Genomic DNA, 23,617 nt, shown 5'->3' on the forward strand with positions numbered 1-23,617 from the left:
GAATCCGTTTTGGATCGTCCAGCAACAACTGCGCGAACTACCTACCATAACTTAACCAACAGAGACATCTCAATTCCGTCCTAAATTAACCCTAACTGATTTAACTGATTACCAAAAGCCAAACAATAGCATCCCATGGAGAATTTGGCTTCGCCACCTGAACTGAACTGAACAGAGCCTGCAGCAACAATATCAGCATCAGCGAAAAGAGTTAAGATGAAATTGGCATCCCAAGCTATCGTTTCGCATCGTCCATTGACCAAAACCACGATGAAAATAACGACAACAGATATACAACAAAACCAATGCGACGACGGACGACCAGGACCGACAACGAAGAAGCAGGACGGACGGACGAACGATAAAGAAGAAGAAGCGCAGTAATCGATTGAAGGGCAATTTATTTGTCGCCATATTTGAAACAAATGAGAATACCCAATTTCCAGACTTAATCTCGAAGGCCCATCGGACAAGAGCTCTTCGTTCGTTCGTACAATACCCGCAGGGCACGACTTTGTTGCTGCTGCTGCGCGAGAACCAAGAACCCTTTTTAGCTTCAGCTTCATCTTCTATATCTACCTATCACTGATCATCATCCGCAGATTGGAAAGGTGTACCATCACCGCATTCTCAGATTCACTTTAATGATCACAACCCAGCGTCTCTCCAGTCCCCAACTCATTGTCAAACTGATATTAGCCTCAAATTAGTTGGCCCGAATTTATGCCCTTAAATAAGAACTCGGACTCATTCGACAACAATGAAATGGTCGGCTGCATAGATGAAGATCTATGATGGCAAGTCGTCTCTCGTAAGGTCTAATTATCACCACCAGAGCGAAGGCGATCTCATCAATCACTGGGCTATGACACATCAGTTTGCCACTAGCCGCCATTGTTGGTTTTGCTAATGATCACAATGACAGTTCCTAGATAAATGTTACGATGTAACACCCACCCATTTAAACAAGTGCACTCTAAGATATATACTTACACCCTGTTGTAATAGTTGCCGCAGGATCGTGTTGTGTGTCGCAACCCATTATCACATTTTTTTTTTTTTTATTTTGGTTTTTGGTTTTCATTCCCGTTTTAATTAAATGTTTCCATCATTGGGAGAACGGAAGACGAGGAGGGAGTAATTTAATTTCCAGTTCAATTCGAAGAAGATGCAGCCGGTTACCATTTGTCATTGGCCACGATTATGATGAGTGAGGATGTGTTGACGGTGTCGGTGACGGCCACAGCACCACGATGATAAGCAGCAGCAGTTGTCAGTCAACGCAAAGAGCACACACCGACCGTCCAGTGTATAGAAGAAATAAGGTGGAAGACACGGTGCGTGGTGGTGGCGTCGTTATTAATGATGGACGAACGATGATGGTGTTGCAATTATGGGAAGCAACGAGTGTGGCAGAGTGCAGTTTGACCGACCACACGATGGAATTCAATAATTGGCATATATTCGTGAGCGATGCCGTGAGTGACAGGTATTTTTTGGTTGCAGAGAGAGTCCAGAAGGCCCAGCCAGAGGTGTGCATGAAAAGAGATAGAAATGAAAACGTGTGATTAGTTTTTTGGGAAATATGATAATTATACAAATACACTATAGGATATAGGACAGTGGGACAAAAACCCACATAAGAATTGACAACAACTGTCTCTGTTCACAGTGCAGGTTAAAGAATGGATTCGAAATCAATTAAAAGATCCTAGATAATCGCCCCCAAACTACCATAGAGGTTATTCGTGAAAGAGATAGTCTAATTGACGTATTTGAGCAGGGATGGATTAATGAGTGAGTAGAACTAAGGCGCTGCAAAGAAATTATTTCAAGTGGGTGTCGAAGTTAAAGTAGTTTCAAACGAAATCTTCCACACTGGACGAGTAAGACAGGACAGGACTTTTATGTTGTCCGCGAGAAAAAATAAGGAGAAGAACATTCCTGAACTAAAAGGCTAGTGTCTAATAGCAGGTTAAACAAACTTTTGTCAATCTCGAATGTTAATGTAGGCTTTACCATTTCATCACTTGAAGATGGTTTGAGAAGAAAATACAACAACAAAGTATTTGGCCACGTGGCTCTTGCCAGGAAATTGGTTAAGAAGCTACGTTACGTTAGACTTTGCGTGTTTGTATAGGATCTACATGAAGTAAAAGTCATTACAAATATATTTCAAATATGGTTACCCTAGCCAAATGGACAGTCAAAAACTCTGATCGAGTCAGTCACATACACATTAGGGTGGGTCAAAAAAAATCGAAATTCGTTTTTTTGATTTGGTACCTCGAAAACTCGATTGCTAGACACCTCTAGAATGGGTGCCTATTGTTTAGCCTTTTTTACTTCGATTTCTGTTATTTCGTTTTTGACACAATTCTTTTTGATTAGTTCGTCATCCTTTATTTGGGTTTTCGTTTACTTCGTATTTCGATCACTTCGCCCAACTATAACTTCGCCTTGTGTCTTCTTGATTTTTATTTATTTCGCATTTTCATTACAAGTCCAATGAGTTGTTTCGTCAAGGTTCATTTCGTTTTTAGTTTATTTTGGCATCTGGTTATTCCGTCTTCAGTTTTGTGGATTGTTTTGGGTTTTGAAGACTTTTGGATTATAGATAAGCAAATCCTTGTTATATAAGAGATCTGTTACCTTAAATTGTAACGAATTCGTTTTTTTTTTTTTTTTTGGGGCATCTTTAAAATTAACAGGCACTCAAAATGACGCGAATTATTTGCCACCATTTGTTTCGCCATTTTTTTGTGGATGTTAATAGCCGAAACAAATGGTGGCGAAATAATTAAAGTCCAAGTGAACTAAAGGCGACTTAATTCCAAAACGAAATAATAAAAAAACGAAGTAATCAATAATAATGACTTTTCAGTGAATTAGAAAATTTTTAAAAGTAAAAAAGTTTTTATATTTTTGTTTAACTTTGACCTCGAATATCTTTCAAATGGTTAGATTAATAAAAAAAGTTAATAAGACCTTTTTTGTGGAGCAATTTGTTTCCTACAAGAATATGTCATGCACGTTTGATTATTATAATTTTTCAATTTGTTACAAAATTAAGAACAAAAAACCAATTTTTAAAGATTTTCTCGATTTTTGGACCTCAAATATATACTAAACGGTTAAATAATTCAAAAAACTGTATTTAACCTTTTTTGTAGAGCGTTCAATTTTCTACAAGAATATGTAAAAAAAATGGCTAAAAATTCAATTAATAAAAAAAATATTTTTTTTAGTAGAAGCTTGATGTAAAAATGGAAAATTGAAAAGCGGAGGACCTTCCCATTAAGATAAAGAGCTCATATTTGGTGAGTATATTCTAGAGGTTTCTAGCAATCGAGTTTTCGAAGTACCAAATCAAAAAAACGAATTTCCATTTTTTTGACCCACCCTAATACACATGTCTTAAAAAGATAAGTTATAACAGCTAGGGTTACCGCTGAAGAAGCTTAACTCCAGTAAAATGAGATCAGGCTCTTAGGTACTATAGACAAGAAAAAAAGATAACCTTTCATTGACCCTAAAGGAACATCGCACCGTTTTTATTAGACACGTTCTATTTTCTACAAAATATTGCAAGAACTTTTACTCCGACAAACTTTCGCCAATTAAAACATATGTAACATAATTTTTAATTCCGATATGTAGTTTGGATTCCGAAAGATGCTCTACATTCTCCAAGCTTTTTAATACTGCAGGATTAATACTTCCTTGGTGAGGTCACTCCTAAAAATAGTTTCTTGATATCGATTACACTGGTTTACAGCCAAAATGGACACGCAATCCCTCTATTTTTTTCTTACGTACTTTGACCTTAAGGACTCGGAAATCACTTAAAAAAAATTACGAGGTATGATTTTTCAAAGTTTTTTGTTGTTGTTTTTTCCAGCCTACTTAGTATTTGGGCTATATCTTGACTAAAAAACGGCTAATCTGAACACAAAGGCGGCTTCTGAAAGCTGAGTAAATAAGCAAGAAACACTAAAACAACTTTTCTGGGTCACTTCAGATGTTTAAGTGCAATGTACTAAAACATTTTTAAAAAATCAATTTTTTAAAGGAAATTTTACAAAAAAAAAACTTTATTACTGAAAGAAAAAATCAAAATCCTTCGAATCCTCATAGATTTAAATTTTTCATGTATAGAACACTTTCTAAAAACATAATTTTCTTCAAAAGCTATGGATGAATTATAAAGATATGACCATTTTTGTAACGATCAATATTTTCTGTTACTTTTTGAGTTTTTGTCCATAACTTGAAAAGCAAGCCGAATTTGTAAATTTTTATTAAGTAATTTTTTTGTAGATAATATTATTTCCTATCAATTTTAAATTGAAATATTGTAAAAAACTTAAGAAAAACTATTCAAAAGAGAGAAAAAAAAACGAAATTTTTGATGTTTTTACTAAATGGTCTATATTTTTCTTTTGAGCATTTATAGATATTGAACATGTAAAGGGATAGGACTGTGACCTAATGGTCACAGAAATTGAATACAGCTAAAATTGGATAAAATTTGGACTTTCAAAATCTACGGTTTTTGGTCATTTTGAACCATTTTTCTTTAAACGCATGAAGATAACGGTGCAATTTTTTTATTTGAAGGAAACTTTCAGAGCTGATAATTTTCAATTGTTTAACAGGGTGTTTCGGAAGAAATAATATTTTCGATTTGAAGCCCCTGCTGTTAAATATGCCATAGTTGCATAAGAGAAATTTAAGAATTTCTTTTTTTTTTGTTTTATTTTTTCTGTAAAAAAATTCACCAACTTTGAAAAGCTCTTAAAATCGAACTACATAGTTATCAGAAAATAATTTTGTTTGCTGTTTTTGAAGCTTTGTTTTGTTTCTATTAGAAATAAAAAACAAACCAATAAATATAGCTCAGGGAAATTAGTCAAAATATGGGCATGAAATCGCATTTTTCGCGGGACAAAATTTTTTTCATGGAATGTGTTCGGGTGGTTGTCTTTATCATAAAAGTCAATTTGTTGGGAAAATTGGAGGTTGGGAACAGCCACCATCTTGGAAAAGAGATTGGTATCGTTTTTATTGAATAGCTCCATTGTTATTCATTTTAACAAAAACTGACAAAGGTAAGACTTATCAACAATAAAATTATCTAAAAAATGATATACAAAACAATTCCGTAAGTTGATTAAATAAAATTTTACAGTTGGTCAAAGTGCGGGTTTATATCGCAAGGTTGGGACAAAATGACATTTGTTCATATATCTGACGAACTTTTGATTTGTTTGGATAATTCTTCAAGAATGAATTATAGTACTTATAATTACCTATAAAATGAGCCCACAATCGTTATTGTAACCATCGTATTGTAGAAGTAATCCAACTCCGACACTCTCCATGTACTAGTCAAAAGTGAGAAAAAAGCTAGTTTTTTGCTAGTAGGCCGAGAAAATTTTGGGAGTAGAGGTTTAACCAAAATACAAGTACGCAGTTTTGCAGCCATACGCGTGTTAATGTCGATTTCAAAGGTCTGACAACTCTAATTTTGTGCTTTATACGGTTTTTGGGGGGTTAAATAACGTAAGTTTTCCAATTAACGTGAATGGGCTAAATTTATACTATTTGAAATTATAAATATACAAGCTGATGCTCTTTTGTTTTTCCTAAATCTAGACACCCAAATCTTGAGGATGTGACCAATAGAACTCAAGATATAAGCCGTTTATACGATTATGTTTAGAGGCTTTTTTGTTTCGATTTTTGTTTGTTTATTTGAATTGAAAAGCCTGATATGGTTAGTTAAAAAAGCTTATATCGTGAGTTAAATTAACCCCATAGCAAATATTGGGGTGTCTAGATTTAGGAAAAACAAAAGAGCATCAGCTTGTATATTTATAATTTCAAATAGTATAAATTTAGCCCATTCACGTTAATTGGAAAACTTACGTTATTTAACCCCCCAAAAACCGTATAAAGCACAAAATTAGAGTTGTCAGACCTTTGAAATCGACATTAACACGCGTATGGCTGCAAAACTGCGTACTTGTATTTTGGTTAAACCTCTACTCCCAAAATTTTCTCGGCCTACTAGCAAAAAACTAGCTTTTTTCTCACTTTTGACTAGTACATGGAGAGTGTCGGAGTTGGATTACTTCTACAATACGATGGTTACAATAACGATTGTGGGCTCATTTTATAGGTAATTATAAGTACTATAATTCATTCTTGAAGAATTATCCAAACAAATCAAAAGTTCGTCAGATATATGAACAAATGTCATTTTGTCCCAACCTTGCGATATAAACCCGCACTTTGACCAACTGTAAAATTTTATTTAATCAACTCACGGAATTGTTTTGTATATCATTTTTTAGATAATTTTATTGTTGATAAGTCTTACCTTTGTCAGTTTTTGTTAAAATGAATAACAATGGAGCTATTCAATAAAAACGATACCAATCTCTTTTCCAAGATGGCGGCTGTTCCCAACCTCCAATTTTCCCAACAAATTGACTTTTATGATAAGGGCAACCACCCGAACACATTCCATGAAAAAAATTTTGTCCCGCGAAAAATGCGATTTAAATTACTAATTTCCCTGGGCTAATATAAAACATCGAATTTTGTATTTTTGCCACGACTTTTCCGTTTTTCTACAGCCGAGCATTGGAATTAAGTTGATTTAGATCACAAGTATGAGAAAGAGGATAGCGATACTGGCGATCTTTGAAAGAATGCAAGTATAGTTTTGAAATAAGACAAAAAGTGAACTTATTCTTTTTAAAGAAAACGTCTGGTCATCTTACTTCTAGCCTAAAATGCGTTACGCGACAAATACTTTTTTAAGAAATATCAATATAAATATCAAAATTATACATTATTAAGAATCCTATGTATTTTTTTGCTTGCTTTGTCTATGATGTAAATCCACTCCTGTATTGCTATCATATCCTAATTGACGCGTTTGTGTATAGGTATATTTTGATGCCATTGTCAGGATATGTTATCAAAATAATTACAATGAATTAGAAAAGAGAAAAATACTCAAAAAAGAAACACACTGATTGTCATTTGATGTTTATTGTGTGTGTCTAGTGCCCACTTTGAACCACATCACACACAATAGAATCGCCTTTTTATCCTCCGTAAACAATCGTTCTCAAAAGAAGGGTCTCTCACATTCAAACTGTTTATCAAACGCAAACAATCTTAATGACATAAATACATATACATAAATATACAGGAGCCGCGTTGAGCTGCACCAAATTGCCTTTGGGTTATAATATAGTATCTCGGAACTCGAAGAACTGTTGAAACCCCAAATTACGCGGATTATTAATTTAAGTGGCCCGTTAAGGGTTTGCACCCACCCCTCGCAATGAACACTTAAACGATGACGTTGAAGAAAAACAATGACATTGTTTGTTTTGAGGGAATTTTATTCCTTTTTTTTTTGAGTTTTTTTTTCTTCTTCGGTTTTGTTTGGCATTTCGAGCTCTGCTTGTTGACTTTTCGATGGGCGACAAATAATAATGATGGAAAAGTAAGCAGGTGGAAATGTGCCAGTTACTCCCATTTATTGTAATTACATAGGATAACAAGGTTGTGTACGAAAATATACCTATAGAACTTTTATTTTTTTTTCCGACAAGGAAGGATACTTTAATTGCCTTTGGGTGATTTTGAATTGGATATTGTTGTCTATAAGGTGCGGATTGTAAGGATATCGAAGAAAAAATATGCGGGAACGAATTTAAATAAATATCAACGTTGGTACATGAATTCTGGACAGTTATCACAGCGACAAGGAGACATATTGGTGGAAATAGTGCAGGAAGTTACATAGGTTATGGTTGTGGTTTTTTGAGAGCAGGCCCGTATTGCACCAACCACTTTGCATTTTGAGTTTTGCAACTTTGCAAAGTAATACTTGTCTGCAAAGTAAAAGTGCAAAGTGTTTCACCAAAAATTAAAAGTTCACCACTTTGCACTTTGCAATTTTTGCTGTTTCTTTTGCAAAGCAAAAAGTGCGGACGTTGCGCCAACTAAAAATGGAACTTTGCGTAATTTGAAAATTTACATACTAAAGCACTAAATAGTTTTAACTTCTTTTCGTTGTTAAATAAGGTTGAATATTTTTTTTTACTTAAACAACGATATCTTTTGAAATTTTGTTGTATACTTTACTTTATCAATTGTTATTTTTTTGGTTATAGTTATTTAGAGTGTGGCTTTGCTGCAATTTGCTAAAGAAGAAAATAATAGAATTTTTAATATCAATATTATCATTATTTCAACTTTAAATTGCAATAATTTTTTGAATAACGCATTATTTTGAGTAAGGTGGTTGGAAACTCTAGAGGAGGCTATGTGTAGCCATGAAGCAGAGGGCAGAGATGCGTTCTTTATTTTACCATAGTTTGCTTAAGTTTATAATATTGAGCTATGGTCATTTATTTAGTTACAATTTGTAACTGATTGACAGCTTAACATCGTTCCTAAACTCCTTTTGAAGTGTCAAATAGTCACGATTCGTAAACATTTCCAACTCACTTCCATGATATGAGTTTAGTTTGTTGATCAGTGAAATAAGATGCTTGGTTTTCAACGGAAAAATTATATTAAAATGGAATTTTTGAAATTTTATGATGGGAGAAAATTTATTTTGAATAAAAACATGATTTCCGGTTATACAAAATAATGGAATTTAATACAGTAAAATAAGGTGAAAAAAGGGGTAAATCTCGGAATGAATGCTAATAAAATTGTTTTTTGCTCAATATCTTCGTTTTGGCATTCTATATAACATACCTCAAAAGTCTAGAAAAATCTAATGTCCGCGAGTAGCGATTTTCAAAGTCAAAGCGCGAAAAGAGATTTTCAAAATTAGCAATAATAGACAATGATATTATATACACATATGATACATGTTTTCGAGGTTATTTTTTAATGCTGATGACAAAAAAACTAAAATCAAGACAATCTGATGTCTCTGAAAAAAGTTATACCTGTTTTTCATCTGTCAACCCATATTATTATAACAGTTGCAAACTTACTACCGAAAAACCCTTAAAAGTTATGGTAGAGGAACCAAATTTTGCATGAAGGTTTTCATACCTATCCATTATTATTAGGAATCAAAAAAATGCAATAAAACGAAGATATTGACCAAAAAAAATTTCTATTAGCATTCATTCCGAGGTGAAACCCTTATTTGACTGGATTAATTGGCATTATTAAAAAAAAAAAAAAAATAGGTCGTTTGAAAGTTTAACATTATCTAATAACAAATTGTTCCTGAATGATTTGTAAAATGAACACAACAAATTCTTAATTTTACATCACTCACGTAACTATTACTATACTCTTCATCTTCAAAAAGTCGTTTAAAGCGATTCATTTTAAATTATCATTTAATATACGCGAACTTAACACGACAAAATGGCCGTCTGTAAATGAAATTTTTTATTTGCATATTATTGCAAAACTTTGCAGAATTTGAAATGTAAAGTGCAAAGTTTTTATTTGGTGCAACGAAATCGAAGAATTTTTTGCAAATTTGGCAAAACTTTGCGCTTTTCAGAAAAGTACTTTGTGCTTTGCAAATTTGTGGTCGGTGCAACAAAATTTGCAAAAAAAAGGAATTTTTGTTTTACTTTTCAAAAAAATAATTTCCTCGTTGCAAATTGCCGATTATACTATTTTTATAAAAATTGGGCCAGTTAAAACCTTTTTGGTTTGCATTAAAAAAAACACCTCATTGCGTTTTAGGGAAAAATAGAATTTGTCAGCAGTGGAACCAAGTTAATGCCTTTTTCATAAAACAAGCTCATTGCTAGAGCGGGCTTTTGACCGGGTGCCAATTTTGAAAACGTTTTGCAAATTCGCATTATTTCCTCTTGTTTATTAATTTTTTTCGGACCCAATCTATCATTTCCTAAATAACGAAGATACTAAGCTTCTATATACAACTTTTTTTTCTTCAGTACCTATGTCAACAAAAATTCACAGGGATAAGACGGACAGTGTCCACAGTCTTGTAAACTTGCAACTTCCAATTACTATCCAAACAGAGACCTAATGAATGAGCTCTGAAAAATTGCACGGCAATAACTCAACTTGTGCGCTCTCCTTGTTATCCTCATGTTTTCCCTTTACAGCCAAACAAAAATAAAAAAACTTTCCTTTTTTTCTACCGACCGACGACGCACGATGTGTTGGCATTTATGTCAGAGTCCTTTCAAAACATCCATTGATAGGATGATACACATTTCGACAGGTGTATGTTTCTTTAAGCGTGGACGACTTGACGAGGGTTGCATATTATTGTGAGAGGTAATATTGATATGAGCTCAACCAAACAGGTGATTCAGATGGATTATTATTATTATTATTAAGTTATTAACGAGAAAAGCATCACTCCACAGCACTCCTGTCTGAAGGAACTTGTTTTATTATTATTTTTTTTTTATATCCACTCCAGTAATCCCATAACAAGGTGGCAATGGCCAATTTTCTGATAATCTGACGGATTGCTGTGTCGTCTTTTTGCTGTATAATCTTCCATGTTTTTAATGACTAATGAGTGAGTGTCATTTTTTGAACATTTTATAAACGTATTTTAATGCAAAAACTTGATTGTGTGACTGGGAGTTGATCAATGGATGCATTTGTTATGAGAACTTTTTTGGAAGGGTAGGTTGGGGAAAATTGCATTCGAATTGTTACAGAACGAAAATGTTATTTGATATTGCTTTTTTTAAGGTGACGAACGTGAACTTAAAAAAAAAAAAAAAAACCTGAGTCCCTTTTTTGAAATAAAACAAAAATTAAAGCAGTAGCTAATATTTTCTCAGAAAATATTTATTTATTTATTTCGTTAAATTAATACTAACCGTACAAATTTAAATTTAACATAGACATAGGATACAAAATAAAATTTTAACGATATTGATTGAAAAACATTATCATTATTAGTAGGTATTAATAAGAACATTGTTTTTATTAAACACATTAACTAATAGATTGAGAGGACTATAAGTCTCATAGTTTGATCTACTGCAGATGTTACAAAGTGAAATTTGTCTCCTTGCACCATAACGACTTACATTAAAACTTATAATCCGGAAAGGACTGATGGTGATGGTGTTTAAATCGAACCATTATTTACACTGTGATAGTTCGATTTTGCAACAGAAGCGACAAGCGAGACACATCGATTCTAGTTAATTCGAGTATGCTGAATTCAGTGGTGGCAACCGTTTTGAAAGTTTGGCTCAGGTTTTCGAGATATTTCGAAAATAAAATCTTAGGTCGGGACTATTAAAATACTGATAATTTCGAATAATTAAGTTTTTTTAAGCAGTTTTTAGTTTAGAGAAAAGCTATTCCTGTATATAGCTATATGTTTAACACTATTCCAACCTAGATTGTTATGTTTCGGTCCCTTACAAAGCATTTTATAAAAAAAAACTTCATTTTTTCAAGTTTTTTTTTATTTTGTTGACTTTCAAAGCCTTTAATATGGATACAATTTGAGTTTAACATTGATTCGGGATATTTTATATTATTTACATAGCATATAATTCCAAAAATGAATAAAATACTGCAAACCTGAAAAAGTTCACTAGTGAAAATCAGCCTACTAAGCTACGGAAATGTATCAAAACCTGAACTTAAGATTAAGTTAAGATAGTTTTTGGATTTTCAGCTTAAGCTTAAGATATGTCAGATAATAAATGAATTAAACAGTTTTTGGAAGAACAAAAAACGTTCTTATATACTTACATCATGCCGGGATAAAAGCAGTCAAAATAAGGTTGTTTGCCTTTTATAACTGTAATATAAAAAAAAGGAAGTCAAATAAATATTTATGGCTTCAGCACCCCTTTCAACTTCAGAAAAGTATATTTTGGTTCTTGTGGCAAACAAAAAAGTTTAATTTTGCTTACCAGTGTTATTTAATACATTTCCTTAGCTTAATAGACTGATTTTCACTAGTGAACTTTTTCAGGTTTGAAGTATTTTATTCATTTTTAGAATTATATGCTATGTAAATAATATAAAATATCCCGAATCAATGTTAAACTCAAATTGCATCCATATTAAAGGCTTTGAAAGTCAACAAAATAAAAAAAAAAACTTGAAAAAGTGAAGTTTTTGTTTATAAAATGCTTTGTAAGGGACCGAAACATAACAATCTAGGTTGGAATAGTGTTAAACATATAGCTATATACAGGAATAGCTTTTCTCTAAACTAAAAACTGCTTAAAAAAACTTAATTATTCGAAATTATCAGTATTTTAATAGTCCCGACCTAAGATTTTATTTTCCAAATATCTCGAAAACCTGAGCCAAACTTTCAAAACGGTTGCCACCACTGAATTCAGCATACTCAAATTAACTAGAATCGATTTGTCTCCGCTCTGTTGCAAAAAAAAGTTCTAAAAACTATCACAGTGTTATTATTGCTATGATAAAACAGAATTGTAACTATTCTTACAAACGAAACGAAATTTAAGTTATATTTAAAGACAAACCAGTTATTCTTACGCGTAAAACACATTGACCTGCACTTCTCAACATTTAAAAATAGACGATTATTATTGCACCATTACCAGAATCTTTTCAAATCATCTTGTAAAAGTTCACAGTCTAATATTGAATTAATTTTTCGACAAATTTTTCAAAAATTCGTCAAATTTACCAAAAATCTCCTAGAAAAAAATTTATAGAAAAAATAGAATAACTTGCCAGGTATCACCATATTTTTGATTTCATATTTTTGTCTTCGTTGTTCATTTTTCTTTAAATAATGATCAATAGGCTCACCCAGCATTGCATTTACTCTAAGATCTTCAATCAAACATTTTAAAGTCCAAGTCGAGGGAATAAGGGCAGAAGAAGTGATACTTATAGATGGACAACACAAGAAGTCAATTCATAAATAAATTCATGCGGTCTTAGAATTTGTTTACACTTCCACTCAGCGTTGCCAGAATATTTTAGAGACAAAGATTCGATTTTGAAAAATCTTGGAGCCAAAAATAGCCTCTTTCAAAAATAGTAAAAAAAAACGTAAATCAATTTTTTGTGGTATGAGATTTTTGGTTTTTTTTCTAAATTTTCAGATAAATTTTGCTTATCAGACTTCAAGTACCTATAATTTATTTGATTTTCATTTTGTTGATATGTTCTGATTTTTATGCTTATTAACGGGTGTTAAATTAAATTCGTAATGCATAAAAATGAAAAATGTATGCAAATTGGTTGTCGCTGTTCACATCTTTGGTGGATTTTTGTTGTAAAATCCTTTGATTTTAAAGGAGACTTAAATCGCCATGTTCAAAATTATAAGAGCCAAATTACGATAAATCGTAAATCAAAGTTTTAAGGAGCGAGTCAAATGTTCAAGGAGCCTGTTTGGCGATAAATAGCCGGCTCTGGCAACACTGCTTCCACTCCTAAAATTTTCTCTTAGTCTATTATCCATTACGTTAAATATCACTAGTTTACAAAAAAATAAAAATTTGGACACCAAGTGCCGTTATACTTTTCGTATAGATTTGAGCCCAGAAAACTCGAAAATCTTATCTAAAAAAATATTTATATATAGGTTTTCGAGATATGATTTTTCAAAGTTTTTTGTCGTTTTTTTTTCCAGCATACTTAGTATTCGGGCTATATCTTGAGTAATATACAACTAATCTGAACAGAAAAACCGGTTCCTGAAAGCTGATCAAATAAGCAACAAACACTGGCAAAATTTTTTTTGTTTCACTTCAAAAGTTAAAGTGCATTGTATCAAAACACTTGAGAAAAAGTTATACTAAGTATGCTGGAAAAAAAAACGACAAAAAACTTTGAAAAATCATATCTCGAAAACGTATCCATCGTATTTTTTTTTAAAGTGATTTCCGAGTTCCTGAGGTAAAAGTACGTAAGAAAAAAAAAATGAGATTGAGTGTCCATTTTGGCTGTAAACCAGTGTATCGTACGCATTACCTAAAAATATTGCCGTAAGGTGTTTTATTTCAAAGTGAGGGAAAACAGTGGATTACGATATAGTACAGTAACATTGTGTCGAATTCAGTAGTTTTGAGCCTTGTCAAAAATGCATTAAATGTCAAAAAAAAAAATTTCCGAAATGTATGTATCACAGCATCGAAGTTCATGCAGTTTAAAATAAATGAAGTCCAAAATCATTTCTGTTGGTCCAAAGGTGCCAAAGATCTTTAATACCTTCAACTTCGTCGATACGAATATTTTTTACAATTTTATTTTTTAGTTAAAGTACCTACATAGTCCATTAACTTGAGAATTTTAACCTTTAAAAGACTGTTTGTATAAATTTTGTACATTTGGTTTTGCTAATTGTTTATAGTCTATGAAAACTGAAGTTTCTCCAGATAAAAAAGTTCATTTAATCAAATATTTTGATACAAATTGTTTGGAGGTTTTTCGTTGACTGTCACTTTTGGTAATACATTATTATGGATTTGTACCAAATGTCTTAAAATTCTGAACTCGATGTAAAACAAAACTAAACTCTGAGAATGAAGTTTGGAAAGGAAAGACAAAAATATTTACTTTTAAGGAAACACCTCGCTGGGAGGGAGGTGAAAAAATTTGACCGTAACCTATACCAAAGAAGTTCTATCTCTAAAAACGGTTTCGAGTAAACAGACGAAGAATGTAGTTTTCACATAAATCAGGTTAAAAACAGGCTGAATACGAATTTTTCACTCACTTCCAACTGTAAGTATAAAAGAGGTTACAAAAAATGTATAACTCAAATCCACATCCCGATTAAAAACTCTAATTTAAAATAATTCCTGAAAAAAAAGTAATTGAATATTTATTTAAAATCATAAATTTATACTTAGGTAATTTAATTTCCAAATACTTGATCATTACGACTCAATCCAATCATTCCTCAACTTACCGTAGTAGGATCCTGAAAGAAAAAGAACAAAATAACGAATTAATTAAATTTGCCATTGGTTTAATTGATTTATTTACAAAATACAAAACGAATTAAAAAAGTATAAATAATACAAATTCCCTTCCTCTCTAAATTATTTTGTTTTATTTTTATGAAGTGAATAATCAGAAGATAAATCAAAGATAAATAAACCAACAAACAATAAAGTATCTTTAAGGTTCTAAATCAAAAAAAACTGTCGATTTAATTTCGCTTTGTCGCCTACCTCCTGCTTGGCCAGAGATCGTCCCCCATCAATTCATCTTCGGCCCCAACGTCACCGGATTATTTACGATTCAAATCAATGAATAAAAAGAATGAGCCAAATGACGTCTGTTGACGGCTGTAAACCTCACAAGTCCCGACCATAAGACAATTTCATTAATGAATCCAGGATCCAACTCATCTCTCTATATTGTGGGTTGGGCATAATTTCACTTCACCACATCAGACACCAGCCACCAACAAGTGGTGTTTCCTAAAGATACTATGCAGTCTCTATGATTCAGACAAGGTTCTCTTAATCACCACTTAAGATGACCATAAATTGCCATAAACATTCCCTAACCGAGTCTCAACAATAAATCAATAAACCAACCGAAATAATAATAAAAAATAAATTAATCATTTTAAATATTTGTTCCTTTTGCTCTGGAGATGCCACAACACGAAATGGTCGGGGAGGGTCACTGTTTATGTAGGTGAAGGAACATCACTTAGTCTTGTGCTTCCTTCGAAAAGTTCTATGGGGACTCACAATCGAATTCTGGGGCGACTGAAACGAATGTCCAAGCGCCATTAAATGCAGGTTTAATCAGCTGGCACTTGAGAGACCGCCTAAAAAAAGCGATGCAGCAAGAAGTTACCTATACGAACGGATGCACAGGGAGCCATCAACATCATCAACCGCCCAAGAGTCGTAATCCTTCGTTCTGTTGTTGTGTGCGCTCGCGCATTTAAATACACCATAAAAGTTATCCTTATAGAAGAATTAATAAGCCGAATTGGCTATAAACGAAGAATAAAGGAAGGTTCAACTTTTTGGGGGGCCATTTAGCAGAGTAAACAAGGAACTTTACGTTCAGACCAAATACAAAATCGCCATAAAATAAAATCCAATTAGTCAACTTAGACCGCGATGCATCAACCAAGGAGCAGGTATTCAAATAATAAAAGAAAAAACGAAGCAATGGAACGTTTGGTTTTTACAAAAATAAGATTAATATTGAGGACGTTAGAGGGATGGCTGAGTAATATTTAGCCAAAGAATGCGGGACTTCCTTAAATTGGTTTATAATTTCATGTTCGACATGATTATATGAGGTTAGCTGTTTGAGTTTATAGCTTTTATTGTTTTGTTGTCGGTACAATGCAATTATGATGTGAGAAACTTTGTTCTTGATGAATCAAGTTATTGGAGTTCAAATAAAGGCATAAGAAACCTATTGAAATGTCTTTTTTTAACTTGGAGGAAAGCCTACTATTTTGCTCAGGACTAAAGCTCATCCCGGAAACATACATACATATATAATAATGTATAATATAGTTATTTTTATCGGTCTGATCTTTCTAAATGTATTGTGCTAAATTTGAAATCTATTTTGCTCAAATAGCCACAAATTTTTGGAAAAACTTTAAAAACGTTTTTAAGTGTCGTCTTCGGATGAGTTTTTTTTTAACTTTTGCTAAGAATGCTGCGTAGAGAGGCAAACAGAGGAAGTTGTGAAAGCCTTACGTGACCTGAAAAAAAAACACTAAAATTTAGTGTTTTTTCATCAAAAAATATATAAACGATTCTTTTTTTCGCTCTTTTTAATTTAAGCTTATTTATGAAAACAAAAAAAGTTTCAAAACTTAAAATTTTAGTTCAAATCCATCGTTCAAAAACTACCCATATTTTTATCACTTTTTACCCTATTTCAATTTTGATCAAAAATTTCCAGGTCTAAATTTTTTTTTTTTTTTTTGAAATTCACTGATTGTTAGAAACACGTAAAATATGAAAAAATGGGGGATTTCCGCCTTTTCCCCAATGTGCGGCGTTCATCGATTTATAAGACATTATTACGTCAGAAGTTGATTATAAGTTTTAATATATACTAGAAATATAGACAAAGCCCTTATGTTGTCAAAATAAATCACTTGTTCCCTGTTTAAAACTGTGTATGTGTATGTCATATACCTACATACTGTAAATGTATTTTGAAAAGGGCATAGGTAAGTCCAGGCACAATTTTTTTTTTTTTTTAATAAATGTGATTATCAGTTTTAAAGGGAGTAGTTTGCAGGATTGTTGTTGTTGCTAAGCAGAGATACGGAAAACCCATAGACCAACATAAAACCGTTGACAACTCAATTTGGCCAATAAGTGAACTTACCCCCCTTTTAAAATAAACGATTCAATTAGAACTTCTTCTACCTACATAAAATATTGGCCTATAAGCTTTTTTAATTTTGGAGAACTATTTTTAAAATTTATCAGGAACTTTTGAACTATTATAAATTATTTATTAATTCGTACAGAATTATAGTTGGAATTTCTGTAGGTACAATTGTACGAGGATAAGAAGTAATTTGTTTCATTTTATAATTTTATAATTTATAACTTTTGAACTCTTGTCCATCAATCCAAAAACATGCTCAGTGTCAGAACAGCTGGTTTTTAGAGTTAATTTTTTCGAAAATTTTACGAACGTTATTTTTTTTAAATAGCTTCAAAACTGTTTCAAATAAAAATTCAAAATTTGGTTTGCTTTTCTCAAAAAAATTATTAATCCACACAATTTTTCATAAAAATGTATAAGCCCGGTTTCAAAAAATTGATTTTTCAAAAAATATAAAGTTGTAAAATTTTAAAAAAAGACATTTAGACGCATTTGTATAAATACTTTTGTTTAAATCTATTAAGTTATTACGAAAAAGTTAGAAATTAAGAAAACTGTTCTATGAAGGGTATCGTTAATAATGGTCCAAGAAATATTTTTATGTTTCAAAAATTGGACCTTCTTTGCTAAGAAAACATAAACATTATCATACTTTTGAAATATTACAGATTACAAATATTAATTCTTTTTTTTTTTAATTTTAACCTTTTTTAAATCGAGTCTAATTTTAAAGTTTATTTCAAATGTAAAACTTGAGGCATTCTTAAAAAAAAAACACAAGAAAATTTCCAGTAACTTTGTCGTTTATGATTTTTTTTTTTAATAAAACATTCTCAAAAACAACCAAATATGTAGGTTCCTGTTTCTTAATTATGTATTTAAATATTGCAAACAAAAAAATAAATTATCGGGTCAATTTGTTTGAAAAAAAAAAAAAATACACTGAACAAAGTGCTTTTAATGTTCAAGGCACAGGAGTTTTTTCGACTGAAGAATAGAATTTATGGAATTTTTGAAAGGCAATGAAAATTAAAAAAATAAAGTTAAAAAGATTTACGGTAAGGTTTAAAAACACAAATAAAGGTTTTACAAATTAAATAAATGTTTTCAATACTAAGTAATTTCTTATTCATAACAATGTTGGCCAAATTTATTTTATACAAAGTAAACTTTTTATGAATACTTTTTGCTCAATGCCTCAATCTACCATCATTCATCAACAATCAACTTTTTCAGTTTTTTTTTTTATCTAAATTAAATAAAAGAAGATATACTGAAAAAATCATGACTCTCGTATTTATTTATTCAATGCCAATCTTCGAATTAATTATTTCAAGGCTTTGATGGTGGCAAGAACAACTGACAACCAAAACATAAATCAAAGTTTCACTCACAGAGATGTTTATACCCAGCAGGGTGGTTTCCTCCTGCGGGTGGTTTCACATGACATCGATCACGAATTGAATTTTAAAACCACCAAATCCAATCAACTCAACAAAACAATAACAACAACAACAAAAACCAAAGCAAGATGTCTCTAAATAAGTCCAACTTAATTGCTTAACTAATTGAGAGATTTCCAACTTTTTACTGAATTTTAATTCCCTGTGCTGCTGAGCTATGGTTGTATGGTATATATGCCACCTCCCAGCGAGTAAGTATCGTTCCCTGATATTTGTTCGAGAAAATGAGTCTCGTATTTGGGAGGATTTTCGTGCAAATTCAGCTTCAAACTATTTAACATAAAATGCACGAGATGGGAATATTTAAGAAAAAAAGTAAAAACAAGTAAAAACAAAAACCAAAACACAACAACAACCAGCAGCACCGTCTGGGCACCACCGCACAGATCGGGACAGTATACGAAAAACTTTGGAATTAATTAGGGAGGCAAACCTCACAAGAAGTCCCCGATTGTTTGTCATTATAACCCGAGGACACACAGACAGCATCCCAGGTTGATAAAACTTGAGTACCTGAGAAGCACATACGAAAAAAAAACTTAAAAAAAAGAAAAATTCAAGAAGCAGGAAAAAAAACGACGGATTCGCTAAATGAGTTGGTAATTCATTGACCAGAGAAAACCCCAGCGATCATCATCATCATCTTCGTGGGCCGCTGCGAAAATAGGCCAAGCGCACTAAAGACAAAACCAGGAGCGCCAAGATTGTGCCTCAGTCACTCTATCTGCTCGGAATTATATAACGCCGCGTCCCCAATTTAAAAAAGGTCCGAGTGCTATCTGCAACCTGAATCCTGGCAATTAATTAATTAAGGAAGATCGTTTAGTCAGTTGTAGTTGCTGATGCTGCTGCTTCTTGGCTTAATGATGAGACCAGCAGAGCCTCAGTTCCCATTCATCTTCGTGGTCATGGTGGGGCAGCCAGACGACCAACTAAACTAAACGACCAACGACGACGCGACAGTATCTGGCCTGGCTGGCATGTGCGATAGTGAGCTGCAAGCGTCGTCGTCGCTGAACCTCCGTCGTCCATCTCCATCTTCAACTATTGAATCAGGGAAGCCAAACTTGAGGTAGCATTTAAGTGACACGCAACAACATCGGATTCCTCAGCTTTCAAGGTTGGCCAGCAAGTTATTCTGATTAGTGCTGAGACGGTATGGTTTTGGAGTAATTTGCGAGTCTTACCTATTAAGGAAGCTTCACCCATGGGAATCGTTCGTCTTGATTAATTCATTTAGGTCTGATTAATGCCTCAGGTAGGTACTTGAGGTATTCAAAAGGGAAGCAATTCTCCGAAATCACTTCAATGCTTTATTTTCATCTAGTTTTTAAGGTCTTTAGAAGAAAGTGAATGTTAGTTGGTGTCCCTCAACACATATTTTCTCACAGTTTTATGCGACTTTCAACAAAAAAAAAACATGTTCAAAATTACTGTTTGATTTTTGGGGAAAAAAATTAAATGAAGTTACAAATTAGCTTTAATGTTGTGCAGCTTCCTTTACACGAGTTTATTGCAATTTTAAATTCATTTAAAAAGGGAGATTATGTTTATGAAGACAGAACAAAAATTTAATATCTCGGACATTACATTCCATATAATTTGTCTGATGGGCGATTTAATTTAAGTTTAAGTGGATGGTCATTCGGCACGTACGCGTTTGAAGACCACCCCATTATCCATCCATGCGATGGAAATGGAAATACAAATTGCACAAGATTGAGGGTTTTTTTTTGGCATGGAGTCATGCTTTACCATTCAAGTAGTAGTCAGATGGTGTTTATAATTGAAATGGTTTTTATTTCGGGGATTATAGTTTTTTTTTTAATTTCTTGGCACACTGCAGGACCTTATACAACATTATTTATTAATGCTTTAAAGTTGTTTTCAATATTTTATAATTTATTTATTAACTTTTAATGACTATTCAAATGGCTGTATAAATTAACATGCAATTAAGACTCCATAAAGATAAAACTTAAACAAACACATGCACCAACGATGTAAAAAAGAAAAAACATTAAAAAATTATCATTTTAAAGAAAATCATTTGTTCAACAAAAAAATATTATACAGGGTGATTCAGCAGTATTGTGCCAAGAAGCAAGAGCGTGTAGGTTGGGTCAAGACAAGAAAAAAAGTCATATGGGAGGGGGAGTCTATTCCCACTCGTTTAGCAGGGAGGATAAATTAAAAAAAAATTGACTTAATTTGGGAAAAAAATTATTTAAAATCAACGGTTACACGTGCTATAGCTTTTTGTAAAGCTAAAAACCTCGTTTTTTTATAAAAAAATTTGAGTAAAGCCATTTTATGGTACAGTTTTTGAAAAATTAATTTTCAAAATCAAAATTTTGAAACAAAAATTTGAAAAAAAAACTTTCAAACTAATTTTTCAAATATTTATGTAATTAAGTACCTACTAATTTATTTTTCAAAATTTGATGCTTTTTTAAGAAAGATAGAAAACCGGTTCCAAAACTATCTTGTCATTTTCGAGAAATTAACAAAAAACCAAAACTACTTTTTTCTAAAAAAAAAACTCTCTATTTTTTGTTTTTATGTGGATTTGATAAATTAATTTATGAAACACGAATGGTTATCGTGTATTATTTTTTTAACATTTAGACTTAAATGAGATGAGAATACAACAAAGTGACACAGTATTGGATTAACCGTGAACTGATCAACTTTTTTCATTGATAACACCTGAAAACTCACCTGAGTATTTTTCTAACTATGTCTGGGGTGCCCGCCACAATATTTCATAAATTAATTTAGCAACAAGTCACATAAAACAAAACAAAAAAAGAGGTTTCTTAGAAAAAAGGAGTTTCGGTTTTTTTGTTAATTTCTCGAAAATGAAAAGATATTTTTGGACTAAAAAGTCAAAAATATAGGTAGAAAAAATGCTAGATTTTTTAAAAGGTACATTTCAGTCGTTTCTTGACAAAAAAATCGTAATTTTACCTCTACTTATTTTTATTAGTACAAAGTTTGGATGTACCGGCTTCCTACACGAAAATGCCCCTTGATTTAGTAGAAAAAAATTAAAAAATTTTAACATTTTTTTCATTGATTTTAGGTTAGAATTTTAGTCACAAATAATTTTAAAAATTTATTTACCATCTTAGCTTGTTAGAAAATTTAATTTTCTATGAAAAATGTCTTTGAACCATTTCAAAGTAAGGCTTGGTTTTCGAGGTAAATAAAAAAAAAAAAAAAAACTGAAAATCAACCAGTGTTTCCGTTTTCTCAGAAATGCACCAATGGGTTTATTAGCACTTTTGGCTAGAGTATTCTTTTATGCCAAGAAATCAATAAAAACTTTTGAACGAATTTGTTTCATTCAAAAGGGTCTATTCAATAGACTATTGTTGGTAAATTAAATTATGAAGCATTAATCTTTCTTCTATTCATTCATGTATGAGGTTACAATAAAGTGACACAGTATTGCATATTTTTCATTGATATCGCTTGAAAACTGACCTTTTTACTATGTCTGGGGCATCTATGGTATCTGCCTATGTCTACCACCTAAAATTTAGTGGAATTCTGCATGACTTCTGTCTTTTCATTAAACGGAAATTCACTTAATTAAAGATGAAAACATTCTTACTTTTATGATAATAAGAAGTTTTTCTTAAATTAAATGGATTTCCGCTTAATTTAAGACGAAAGTGATCTGGCAAAAAAACATGCAGAAATCCTCTTAATTTTAGTTAAGCTATGATTACACGGTCAACGAAATTGGTCAACGCGTTGACTCTCTAACGTCAAGAAAAAATTCATATTCTCTCTGTCATCTCACCGTCAACGTTCACAGCGTCAATGCACAAAACATTGACTATCACACGATTGACACTATTGCGTCAATGTTGTCCTAAATTACGTTGATGCGCAGGTGTGCCAACGTGACGTTTACTTAGCAATGTCAACGCGTTGACTCGCAAAACTTTGTTGATCACACTGTTTGACACAAAGCAAAAATTTAAATTTTCCAAAGATATTTTGTAAAAAAAAAGCGGAGAAAATGAGATTTGAAAAAAGCTCTCATAGAAAAATTAAACGAAAATTTGTTTGACATGGTCGCATTGAAATGTAAATATTTCGAGATTTACGCAATGGACTTTTAAAAGTCTTAAATGAATTCTGATAAGGTTGTTGAACAAATATAAATGTAAAATTACTACAGTTTTGCCGAAAAATTAGAAAAAAAATAAAAAAGTTTCGACTTTTGATTTTAAAAAAATCAAAAAAAAATCAATATGGCCACCTTCAAACGCTTATAGCATAAGAACGCCGCACCCAATGTTAATGGTTATGGTCTTAAAATTTAGCTTAGAATATACAAATGTAGTATTTTTATTTTGCATAAATCAGTATAATAGGTGTTGTAACCGCACATTTTACAATACAGTGATTTGACAATTATGTCTTACATCTGAAATATTATTTAATAGTTTAAACAAAAAATATTTGGGCAACGAAATACTTGAAGGAAAAGCAAAGAAAAACCTTCAATTTAAATTATAAAAAAAGAAAAAATGACTAGAATTTGATTCAGTTGTGTTTAACAAACATTTTTAAATAGAATTGAATTCTTGGATAAAAAAGTATAATATAAATAAATATTATGCATAAATTAGTTAACAAATATATATATATATTTAACACAAAAGTGAATATACAAATGTATAAATAAATAAAAACAAATTAATGATTAAATAAATAAAAAGAAAATAAATAAATAAATTAATTAATCAATAAATTAGTAAATTAATAAATCAATAAATTAATAA

The 23,617-nt window shown here is 31.7% G+C and overlaps 1 protein-coding gene across 1 annotated transcript in view; it reads right to left on the reverse strand.

Moving 5' to 3' along the window:
* Window positions 1–924: 924 nt before the first annotated feature.
* LOC129911172 (ankyrin repeat domain-containing protein SOWAHB-like) overlaps window positions 925–23,617 on the reverse strand; it is a 170,250-nt gene continuing 147,557 nt past the window's right edge. Inside the window, exons 4-5 of the mRNA XM_055988881.1 lie at window positions 14,930–14,941; window positions 925–996 (exon numbers count right to left, since the gene is read on the reverse strand). Of these exons, the coding sequence (XP_055844856.1) occupies window positions 940–996; window positions 14,930–14,941 (69 nt within the window). The 3' untranslated portion in view covers window positions 925–939. The remainder of the gene's footprint in view (window positions 997–14,929; window positions 14,942–23,617) is intronic.

This window comes from Episyrphus balteatus, chromosome 2, assembly GCF_945859705.1.
Source record: "Episyrphus balteatus chromosome 2, idEpiBalt1.1, whole genome shotgun sequence".
Classification (NCBI taxonomy): Eukaryota; Metazoa; Arthropoda; class Insecta; order Diptera; family Syrphidae; genus Episyrphus; species Episyrphus balteatus.